Source organism: Myotis myotis, unplaced genomic scaffold, assembly GCF_014108235.1.
Source record: "Myotis myotis isolate mMyoMyo1 unplaced genomic scaffold, mMyoMyo1.p scaffold_m19_p_1, whole genome shotgun sequence".
Classification (NCBI taxonomy): domain Eukaryota; kingdom Metazoa; phylum Chordata; class Mammalia; order Chiroptera; family Vespertilionidae; genus Myotis; species Myotis myotis.
In genome coordinates, this window is record NW_023416313.1 from 209,199,294 (window position 1) to 209,211,657 (window position 12,364).

At 44.4% G+C, this 12,364-nt stretch overlaps 1 protein-coding gene across 5 annotated transcripts in view; it reads right to left on the reverse strand.

Annotated features, from left to right (window-relative positions):
- STON2 (stonin 2) overlaps window positions 1–12,364 on the reverse strand; it is a 145,598-nt gene that overhangs the window by 41,349 nt on the left and 91,885 nt on the right. For 4 of the 5 annotated variants that reach the window (XM_036314560.1, XM_036314590.1, XM_036314551.1 and 1 more), the window contains one exon: window positions 11,562–11,741. The exons of the other annotated variant lie outside the window; for it this stretch is intronic. In XM_036314560.1, coding sequence (XP_036170453.1) covers window positions 11,562–11,741 — 180 coding nt within the window. The remainder of the gene's footprint in view (window positions 1–11,561; window positions 11,742–12,364) is intronic. 5 annotated transcript variants of the gene reach the window in all.

The following is a 12,364-nucleotide window of genomic DNA, read 5'->3' on the forward strand; positions in this document are numbered from 1 at the left end:
TTTTCTGTCAATCGGTCTCATGATTATCAGCCCGGCCAGAAGGGCTTAGAAAGGTGGGAGAAAAGTTGCTTTCTTGACCTCCACAAACCTATCTCATGATCAGATCAGTGACCAGAATCCAGGGTTTTGGTTTTAATTTCTTCCAACATATTTTGGGTGTGAGGTGAGATGGTAGGAGAAGAGAGATAGGGAATATGAATTTTAAGATCCTTGAAAGCAGAGACTGAGATATAGTCATCTTTGCGCCTTCTATTAAGCCTAATGCAACACCTTCATTCAACACAGCTTTATGGCATGCCTTCAATATGCAGAATCAATGGTGAACAGTTTGGGCATTTGCCTCACATAGTCCTCAGTCTTGTGGGCATGAGAGAAAATGGATTTTTAAAAACTCCAAGAGCCTGGCCGGCATGGCTGAGTGATTGAGCATCGACTTATGAACCAGGAGGTCATGGTTTGATTCCTGGTCAGAGCACATGCCTGGGTTGTGGGCTCGATCCCCAGTGTGGGGCGTGCAGGAGGCAGCCAATCAATGATTCTCTCTCATCATTGATGTTTCTATCTCTCTCCCTCTCCATTCCTCTCTCTGAAATCAATAAAAATTTATAAAAAAAATAAAAAACAACTCCAAGAAATAGCCCTGGCTGGTGTGGCCCATTGGTTGAGCGTCAGCCCATGCACTGAGAGGTCACCAGTTTGATTCCCGATCAGGGCACATGCCCAGGGTTGTGGGCTTGATCCCCACTGGGGGGTATGCAGGAGGCAGCCAATTGATGTTTTGCTCTCACATCAATGTTTCTCTCTCCCTCTCCCTCTCTCTCTCTCTCTCTCTCTCTCTCTCTCTCTCTCTCTCAAATCAATTTTAAAACACACACACCAAGAAATAGATCATTACAAACTGTGATGAAAGAAAGAACACACTTATCAGAAAATGTAGGCTGGAATCCTCATCTAGCCTGGGGGTCATAGTAGGCTTCCTGGAGGAGGAGACACTGAAGCAAAGATCTGAGTATGAGTAGGAGTTAAGGGAGTTACACTTGTAAAACATTCAGCAAAGCACAGGCTTTTCTACTTTAAAATAACTGGAGTACCACTTTTCGTGTGTGTGGGAGAGGTGTAAAAGAAACCCTAGAAATGTCATCTGAATCTTTCATTTTACAACTAATGGGATTAAAGTCCCTGCATGAGCTGACAAGGCCGTTCCGACTCCCAGCCCAGAGCTCTTGAAAGCACGCTTTGGACGACACAACTAGAAAGGCAGTTTCTGTGGCCAAAACAGACTTAAAGGCAATGATGACAGGACTCTGGAAACATCAAGATTGAAGGGAACCAAAGTTTTATCACCCTGAAGCTGCCTTTTGGGATATCGAGTTTAAGATGGTTATTAAGAAACAAGACTCAGAAACTTTCCTGCCCAAGAAACCTGCTTCAGGAAGGAGCAGGGGTTCTCAGCCTGTGGGTCGCGACCCCTTTGGCGGTCGAATGATCCTTTCACAGGGGTTGCCTAAGACCATCCTGCATATCAGATATTTACATTACGATTCATAACAGCAGCAACATTACAGTTACGAAGTAGCAACGAAAATAATTTTATGGTTGAGTCACAACATGAGGAACTGTACTTAAAGGGCCAGAAGGTTGAGAACCACTGAGTTAGGATTTCACCTCAGCCTAATTTGAATTAAGTGTGGTAAACAAGAGGATTATGGGCAGGTGCCCCTTAGCTAGGTACCCCCCCTGTGTCCCATTGTTTCTGAGTTTCCTACCAACAATTTGCTTCCCATGTGTATTCAGCTCTTCCTCAACTACCTGCAAACCACCCATTCTCCCTTCTGAAATCTTATACCCAGTCCCCACTCAACCTTTTCTCCTTTGTCCAAAATGTCATCTATACCCAAGGTTGCCTCACTATCTTTGTACTTTTTTTTTTTTTTTTTTTTTTTTTAGGAGAGAGTGAAAGGGAGGGGGAGAGACAGAGAGAAATGTTGATGTGAGAGAGACACATGGATTGGTTGCCTCCTGCATGTGCCCCAACTAGGGCTGAGGATCGAACCTGCAACCGAGGTAGACTCTTGACTGGAATCGAATCTGGGACCCTTCAGTCCTCGGGCCGACACTCTATCCACTGAGCCAAACTGGCCAGGTCTGTCTTTGTACTCTTCATGCATATGTGAATTCCCCATGCACATGTATTATAATTTTATTTTCTCTTATTGATCTGTCTCTGTTAATGTAATAGCCCAGCTAGAAGAATTTAGAAGGAGTGTAGGAAACTATTACTTTTTTTTTTAGCCCACACAAGATCAAGGGCTTATCCCATATTCTAACAGTATGCAGTGGGTTGGGGATAAAAGGTTTTTAAAATTAAACTTTTAATACAGTGCTGCTTCTGAAAAATGGTTCAACATGTTCAAGTACTTTTTATCAAAATGTATTTGTAAACCAGGAACAAAGAGTGAACCAGGCAGATTTCCCCATCTGTATGCAAAATAAAAACAACATGGAGAAGCATGCCGGTAAGGTGGCCATGTGAAAAGTCAACCCAAAGTGATACTGAATGCCCACTGATTTCATCCATTAGCCCAGCAAGAACTACAATTAGCCCTAAGCTCTGACAGTCACCACACCTGAGACTACACAGGAAGGAGCCCTTAGTAACAGGCTGGGCATTTTTTTTAAAAAATTGATTTCAGAGGGGAAGGGAGAGGGAGAGAGAGATAGAAACATCAATGATGAGAATCACTGATTGGCTGCCTCCTGCACACCCCCTACTGGGGATTGAGCCCGCAACCTGGGCATGTGCCCTTGACCAGAATTGAACCTGGAACCCTTTGGTCCACAGATTGATGCTCTATCTGCTGAGCCAAACCAGCTAGGGCTAGGCTGGGCATTTTTATTTTTATTTTAAATATATTTTATTGATTTCTACAGAGAGGAAGGGAAAGGGATAGAGAGTTAGAAACATTGATGAGAGAGAAACATCCATCAGCTGCCTCCTGCACACCCACCACTGGGGATGTGCCTGCAACCAAGCACATGCCCTTGACCGGAATCGAACCTGGGACCCCTCAGTCTGTAGGCCAATGCTCCATCCACTGAGCCAAACCAGCTAGGGCTAGGCTGGGCATTTTTAAAGAGCCCGTACAGCATCCTGGGAAGTTAATACCTCCTAAGCAACTTTTCTCAACAGCTTCCTCATTCTCTTTCCTCCCTTTACGACACTGCTCCACCCAGTAAAAATGAATACCTCCATTGCTCACTCTTGGTTAGTTGTCCTTCCTTCTCAGTAAGCAACGCAGGTACAGAGTTGATTAGAAGAGCTGCTGAATGCAGAGGGAGAAACCTACATTCTGACCCATTGGGCATCTCCACACTTAAGAGGTGAACCCAGGCAGTAATCCAGGCGCCTAACTATCACTCAATTAAGCAATGGTAGTGAGTGAAAGTTTTCTAAGTGCTGCCAGGGGGTGCCTCTCAGAAGAGAGGCCTCACTAAGAAGGTGCTATTGTAGAAGGATTAAACCTCATTCCTTCCCAGCCTCACACCTCTTCAGGGGACAAAAGGTTAGAAATGTCCCTCCAATCAAAACAAGATCTCTCTCTGCCTCTCCTGATTCTTAGCCCCTGCTTTGTGTTGGCTGCTCCATTGAAACATCACAGAAAAAAGCAGTTGTCCCCCAGACAATGGAGTCGCCTGCACACAGGCATTTCCAACGTAGGCAGTGCCGGCAAAATTCTCAACCTGTTGCTATAGTAGCAGAAAGAATGTGATGTGAACGAGCAGCTCTGCGAGATCCATATCCAAATCCCTCCAGCTCCAAGGAGAACATTAACCCTTCACTGCCCTTTCTCAAGGCAGAAGCACCTAGGGGGAAAAAGTCCTAAATTTTTCTTAGGAGCTAGCTAGAATCTGATGTAGTCTTAGCATTCACTCACTCCTTCTTTCGCCCAACAGCTATTAATATAGATTCTGTTATGCCGGCTCCTAGGTTTCCAGTGCTAAACAATGCAGACTTGGCCCTAGGCATTGAGCAAGAGGAGGGGTAGGAGATTAAGTCATTGCTAAAAGAACAATATATTATGCAGCATCAGTGTTGTATGGGAAACCCATGAGGTTTTTAGCAAAGCCATCACCAGAATAGAAACAACCTATCCAAGATAACCAGCTTATTTGTTAATTATAGAAGACCCTATATATCCGGGGCCACTGCAATTATTTGCTTGTTTGCATGTATGAATTTGACAACAAAAATACCATAGAAATGCTGGCTCCACTTATGCCTCCTACAAAGCATTAGTTCAAATGAGTTATTTAATCAAATCAGTTTCCCACATAAAATAGAAATAACACTGTTTGTCAGAGAACCAATTGCTGAACAGTCACCATACAACAGAAATGGCAGGGAGGGCTCAGAAAATACACAAAAAGAAGCTCAACCAGGAGGAGGTCTTCTAAACAGTCCCCACCCCAATTTATTTCTGGGGCCAAGATAGTAAACTCAAGAAATGCCACTTAGAAAGTACCTTTAATCCAGTTTACTTCCCCTAACACTGCGGTGGGGAAATATTATTATTGAACACCTCCCAGCCAGGCTTCCTTGTTCCCCATGGAGCATAAATGCTAGGAGGGCAGGGTTTCTTAGGAGAATAAACTCAGTAGGTAATGATATCCTCATGGGCCTTTTGTGAAAGAAGACAGCATCAATAAGATTGCTTGACAAAAGCTGAAACACCAAAAGGACAGGTTGCTAATCTTGGTTGGCCAGTAGACGTGGTCTCAGGGAAGTTACATAATCCTCTGTACCCCCGTTTCCTCCCACGTACATTTGATACATCACACAGTTCCAAAGGCACAGTCATCCACAGCAGTGCTTATAAATCAGTGGCCTGTAATAAAGTATGCCATTAGTATTCTCAGTAAATCCCTGTATAACACAGTTTTTACCCTGGAGACTATCTGAGAACCTCAATCATATTTTAGAAAACTGGTTTCTTATCTGAATCAGAGGCATAGGCTACAAGCCTTTCACAAAACAAATCGGGGAAAGACAGGCCAAGAGATATTCACCAAAATCTCTTTTAACCACAGCAGCGTTGGGCTACGGTTTGGGAAACGATCCCAAATGTTTAGATTAAATGGAAACTTTCTGCCCCAGAAAGAAGTAGTGATAGCATGGGGATGTTGCATAATCTGAAGTAAAGATTCTACTCTAAATAATGCCCCTCCTGGAAGTGGGCAGTGGGCAACTGAGCCCAGTGGCCCATGGCCTTTACATTGCAGAGGATGGGGTGAGGGTGGAAATGGAGTCATTCTATTGAGATGCCAGTGCCAATAGAATGCTACTCTGTGCCTACCAAGTTTGGGGTACTTGCAGGAATCTTTTCCCTTTAAAATTCCATTTGCTAGATCATAGTAGCCAAGAGTCTGACGCTTCTTGCACATGACAAGGAATAGGCTGGTTCCATACGATAGACACTTTCTGCCTCTTGGTTACTCTGGGACCCAGCTATGACTTCACCAGCATTTCTCAACAGGAGAAAGTGAAGCTCCCTCACATGTCCTCTCCCACCGCGGAGGCTTACCTTCACGGCCCTAAATCCTCACCTCTCTCAGTGTCCATGCCCAATGCCACATGACTTTTTTTTGCAGAGAGTTTATCTCTGCAAATATAAATTTCCCTGCCCTTTGACAATGGGCTTGGCCATGCAACTTGTTTTGAACAACAGGAGGTTAATAGATTGATGACATCACCAGAAGCTTGAAATGAGCTTGCTCCTGGTGGCTTGTGCTCTTGTGTCTCTACACAGCCATGAGAACATGCCCACGCTGACAGTTAGTCCCAGAAGGAGGATGAGGGACATGAGGAGGAAACTCCAGGTAAGCCCAGCCAAATCAGCTGGTTCTTCCCACACCAACCTGCAGACATAGGAGTTAATAAAAGCATATGATTGGATGCCACTAAGAGTTTGTGGTTGTCTGTAATGCAGCATTTTTGTAGCAACAGCTGATAGACGTACTATAGTAAAAATCCACCTGCACTTTAAAGGTCAAAACACTGTTTGCTTTGTTTTCTTAACACATTAGTAATGGATCTTTGATTTTTTCCCTGCCATTAGACTATATAGTCCTCAATGCTGGATCCTATTACATCCCCAGTGCCCAAGACTTATTCATGGAGACCATGAATAAATGTTCTAATTCCCAGGGGATACAATGATAAGCAATACATAGTTCCAGCCATCAATCTGCACCTGTGAATTTTTTTCCCAACTAGGACCAGGTCAATGTGCTTTAGTCCAAAGGTGATTACAAAGTTTACTTATGCAGCTGGAAGTATACCAAGTCAGAAATGAACTCTGAACCACCTCACTGTTGTTACTTAAGTAAAAATGAACTGGAATCATTGCAACTTTTAGTAATGAAAGGGACTGACAAGAACACTGGATTATTGGTTTTCAATCCTAGCCAATCACCAGAACTTTCTTTTCTTAAAAAAAAAAAAGTCTTTATTGGTTTTAGAGAGAGAGGAAAGGAGAGGGAAACATTGATGTGAGAAACATCAATCGACTGCCTCCTGCATGGCCCCAACTGGGGACTGAGCCCACAACCGGACATGTGCCCCAATCCAGAATCTATCCTGCGACCTTTTGGTGCATGGGATGACACTGAACCAACTGAGCCACAAGGCCAGGGTAATCAATCACCAGAACTTTCTAAATTATAGACTCCTAGTTCTAATCTATATTTAGTTGAATATTCTGGCACAAGGCCCAGGTGTCTGGGTTGTTAAAAGGTCTCAAAGTAATGCTGATGATCACAAGAATTGCATCCCCACAATAGAATCCCTCCGTCCAGTGACCGAGTCTCATGCTGAGTTGTGCTAAGCATTTATGATGACATTAATAGACCCAAAAGCGAACACAGAAGGACCATCTCCAGGTGACCACGTGTACCCATTAGTTATTGTTAGCATAACAAACTATTCCAAAACAAGTAGCTTAAAAGGATAAGCACTTATGATGCTCACAAGTCTGTGGATCTGGATCAGTCTGTCTGAGCTCTGCTGGGCCCACTCAAGTGTGAGGTCAGCTGGCTGGTCTAGGATTGCCTCACTCACACACCTGTCTGGTATAAGATTGTTATCACCTAGGGTGACAAGAGTCTCTGGGACACAGCAAGTCCAGGAGTATCTGTATGGTGACTGGGCTGGATTCTGAGGGAATAGGCAGAAGTATTCGAGGCCTCTTAAGATGTAGGCTGGGGTCCAGTATAATGCATACCTTTACTTATGCACATTCTACTGGCCAAAATTAAGTTACAAGGCCAAGCTCAGGTTCAGGAGCTGGGGAAACAGACTCTACTTCTTTTTGTTGTTGCTGTTTTAATTGATTTCAGAGAGGAAGGGAAAGGGAGAGATGATAGAAACATCAATGACAATTGATTGGCTGCCTCCTGCACGCCCCCTACTGGGGACTCGAGCCCCTGACCCAGGCATGTGTCCTGACCAGGAATCAAACTGTGACCTTCTGGTTCATAGGTCAATGCTCAACCACTGAGCTATACCAGCTGGGCCAGACTCTACCTGATAAAAAGAGCTACAAAACCACATCACAAGGAACTAGATTAAAGAGGGGAATCACTAGGGTCATTTTGGCAACCAATTTATTACACGCCTAATGTAATGAGAGAAAAAGATCACCTGCAGCCAAATGTGGTTTCTAAGTATAGGCCAAACTTTTCGCTCTAATCTCAAATACTATAAAATCCCCAGATTGAAATTCCATCAGCTATTCCTCATTTCTACTGCCTGCACACAAACGCATCTTACTTAATCTTCAAGATCTTGGTCTCAAACTAAAGCAAAAGGAATCTGTCCCAGCGCTATTTATTATTTATTTACTTACTTACTTATTTTTATTAATCCTCACCCAAGGATATTTTTCCATTGATCTTTTAGAGAAAGTGGAAGGGAGGGGGAAAGACAGAAACAATGATGTGAGATAAGCACATCGATTGGTTGCCTCCTGCATGCCGCCCAGGGCCCTGCAGGTAGGAGCCTGCAACCGAGGTACGTGCCCTTGACTGGAATCAAACCCAGGATCCTTTGGGCTGCAGGCCGACACTCTCTCCACTGAGCAAACTGGCCAGGGCTCAGCACTATTTTATACTATCCTCCGGGGGTTTTAAAGGTGGTGTGGATGACACGCCATCCTCATGGGGATTGTTCAGGGCAAGTGTCTCTGTGATGTCTCTTCCTGGCTTGGGATGTGCCAACAGATGAAATGTGGCCGGAGGATCAGGGCTACATCCTCCAAAGGATCCGAGGCATCACAGGAGGAGCACCAATGGGTCGTAAGAAATATTACAGGGAAAAGATAACATCCCAGAGCAGCAAAAAGCCCGAGGAGCAGGAAACTGGAGCTCACTGAAGATTACAGGCTGGGGCTAATTATACTTTAGCCACCAGCTGTACCTAAGCCCTCTTCACTCCATATCCCTAGTTCGCTCACCCTTGCCCCGACTGTGACCACTTAGGAAAAGCACTAAAACTACAGTGGCTGACCTCACAGCTGTCTTCCCTGACCCAGGCCCTGCGGTGCAGCCTGGCTGTGGTGCAGCCATAGTTATTATGGCATCCCTGCAACCAGGGTGCTGCTTTCTGGTTTAAAAAAAAAAATCACCATGACCTTTTGGTTAGCTCCACTCAGTTCTCTAAACATCTACTTGTGAGGTCTGGGACAGCAGGGGGTGGTAGAGAAATGAATTCCAGAAAATATAGGATGGTGGAGAAGTGGCTGAGGCTGGGCTGGGATACAGAGAGTGGGAGGAGAAAGAAAGCATATGCTGCTCAAAGACAAGGTTGTCGAAAGTACCCGGTTTGGTTCCCATTTGTAAAGCCGGTTTTCAATCTGTCTGGTAGGGTCACTGCTTATTAAAAGACTAAACAAAAGGAGTGCATGAAAACATGATGAAAGAAAAAGAAATGCTAGATTCACCATGAAGATGCCTCAGAAAAGCCAGATTCAAGAAGAAATCACATTCAATTTAGTTTATGAAGAAACCCTAGGAAATTCTGAAACTGTGCAGAATAGGCCATCAATAGCAAACACCGCTGCCCGGCCGGTGTGTCTCAGTGGTTGAGCATTGACCTATGAACCAGGAGGTCATGGCCCAATTTCCAGTCAGGGCACCTGACAGGATTAGGGCTTAATCCCCTGTAGGGCGTCTGAAGGAGGAGGCCAATAGATGTCTCTCTCATCGATATTTCTATCTCTCTATCCCTCTCCTTTCCTCTATCTCTAAAATCAATAAAAACATATTTTTTAAAATTAGCAAACACTACGCACTCTCCTCTACACTGGATTCTGTCCCTGAGCACTGAGTCTGGGAGAGAAGTGGGTATGGGAGGGATGACGATGTTTCTAGACACTAATGCATACTATCAAAAGTGCATATGCCTATGGGGGCCAGATGGTTACCAGTATTGTTACGCCCATGGGTGGCTTGAAGTGGCATCCATTTGCTTTTCAATCATAACTGAAAAGAGTCACAAATTTAAACCTCGAATCTCCGGTAAAATCATCATAATGGTTCCCACCCCCTTCTTGCTCACTCGGCAACAAAATAAGTGGCATTCTTGGATCATCTTCTAAAGAGCTTGCTGATCTGGCTGCAGTTACTCTATGCTTTAGATTTATTAGCCAAAGGGAAACCTAAGCTATAAGGAAGCCGAGAACTGGCATTATTATCACAGAAACATTATAACGGCAATGACGAAGAGTTATTGATTTCAACAAGAAAACATACTCTACTTTCCTAAAACTTAGCAGAGGGGTATGCACTCTAAGGGTCTGCCTGTGCCCTTCCTACCTTTTTTTGGTACACCAATTTTTAGGGCTGTTTTTTTTTTTTTGCTCGTCTAAAAACCTAGATATGGTAAATGTAGGTTGCTCCTTACAGAGAATCCTTAAGTTGCCCGCACAGCGGTGCCAAGAAAGAAACTGCTGCATTCGTAGAGATACCTGGGCACAGGCCAAACTTCCACATGTGTCATGGGAGTGCCTCTGGCCTGGGCAGTTCCCTGCACCATTCTCCTATAAAACCCCTTAGCTCAGCATCTTCATACTCTACTGTTATCAGGACGTAATTCCTCGAGTCTGTTCAAAGAACAGGGCCGTCTCAGATGGGCTACTAGTATAGAATCAAATTAGCGTGACCATAGCCTTCTCTTTCCATCAGCCTTTTTCTTGAGCTCTCCCCAGGTATGAAAGTTTGGGCTCGGCCAGCACCAGAGGCAGCAGTTGTATTTCTTCCATGCCCATGCAATCCTTAGTCTGTGTTTGGAATAAGTTGTATTCCTTCATCTGCCCATACAATCCAATAGTTTGCGTTTATTTTTTTAAAAAAAATATTTTTATTGATTTCAGAGAGGAAGGGAGAGGGAGAGAGACATAAAACATCAATGATGAGAGAGAATCATTGATCTGCTGCCTCCTGCACGCATGCGCGCGCACACACACACACACACACACACACACACACACACACACACTGGAGATGGAGCCCACAACCTGGGCATGTGCCTTAACCAGGAATCGAACCATAACCTCTTGGCAATAGTTTGTGTTTAGAATAAGTTGTATTCCTTCACATGCCCATGCAATCCATAGCCTGTGTTTGGAATAAGTTGTATTGCTTCTATGCTCATGCAATCCATAGCCTGCGTTTGGAATAAATATTGAAATCAGAAGCCTGATATTAACAATGCAGCACTTGATGACTGTGAATTACTCTCTCACCCACAGCAGTTGAGGGAGAAGGCCTGGCAACAACCCCCCACAACAAACCTGCTCCCCAGCCTCCTCCATGTGCCTTCCAACCCTCCCCTCAAAGAATTCTCAACACACCATACAAAGATTTCTGTTTTCTCCCTTAAATCCCACATGACTCCCACATTGAGCATCTGTTTTCGTCACAGAGCACCACAGATTTAATTCAATACTTCCATGTTCATCTATATTTAATTAGATCAACGTACCTTTAAACTCTTTTACTCAAACCCTCCACTGGCATCTTTCATTCAACACGAAAATCTTTTTAAAAAGGTTTTCTGTTTACTTGGTTTGGTTTGTTTTGAGGCAAAACGTCATCGTGGTCTATATTAAAGCTATGATAACAACTTGGGCTACTTTTCAATTAGTCAGAGGTGCCCATAATATGCCCACACTCCTTAGCACTTTTCATTCTTCAAAACGTATTTTATAAGCAATGTAGTCTTTAATTTCTTTCCCCCCTACAGGGCCAAAAGGGTAAGTTGTACTAACCAGAGGTAATTAGTACATTAAGTTTTGTTTCGAGGCCAGGCTATCAGATTACAAGTTCTAATAAATCCTGCTGGGAAAGGACACTTCTTTGTCTTGGGATGACTGAGAACTAACAAATCAACCAAACAAAACCCTTCAATTCCATCAGAAACTCTCCCGTCTAAACACAATAGAAAAGAAAAGCCAACCCCAAAGCAAAGAAAATGAATGAAGTGGTCCCTCTGCTGGCAGCCTTACCATTGGGAGTGGAGGTCCCCTCCAGACCCTCTGGACCCTCACAAGGGCTCGGGCTCCTCCTGGAGTGGGGTGAGGGTGGCGAGGGGTCCAAGACTTGGGTGCGGGTAGAGGTATGCTCCGTGCATGCCTGAACAGGACTCACCGCCGTCTGCCTGCCTGTCTGCCACTCCGTCCTCTCGTCTGGGTGGGAAGGGCCAAGATGGAAAAAAAAAATGTGCAGGTTACTCACTGGCCTTCCCAGGCAGGCGGGCACACCCAGGAGGAGGGAGAGGCAAGGCGCAGACAGGGAGCTTCCTCAGAGGCAGGGCTCGAGATCTTGCTTCTGACTCCTTTTGTTAATACTTCCTGAACTTTAAACAACCTGCACAGGCATGGGTACGTTGGGGAGGCAAATAACACTTGAGTAATTAGATTCCAGGGCTCAATGCAAAGGTTACTTTGAAAAGGCGATGCTTTAGCACACACACTTTAAGATGCAACTCCGAAATCGGTTTCCACTGCGCTCGAGCCTGAACATGGCCTGGGAAGCACGGGGAAGGGGCTCCCTTGGTGCAAGGGCTTGGAATGGCCCGGAGCAGGCAAAGCTGGATGGGATTCAGACAATGAATTTTGCTGTCTTTTGGGCTCTGAATTGTGGAGAAACAGGATTCTTTGCCTTGCATAAGAAGCACATTCTTGAAATAGGTATCTGAAAATCAAGAGTTTAGAAATGGATTCCCATTGAAAATGCAAAAAATAAAAATAAAAAAAAATCTTGCCGCCTCATAGCCTGGCCTTTGATAAAGCCTAAAATAAAGCTTTGC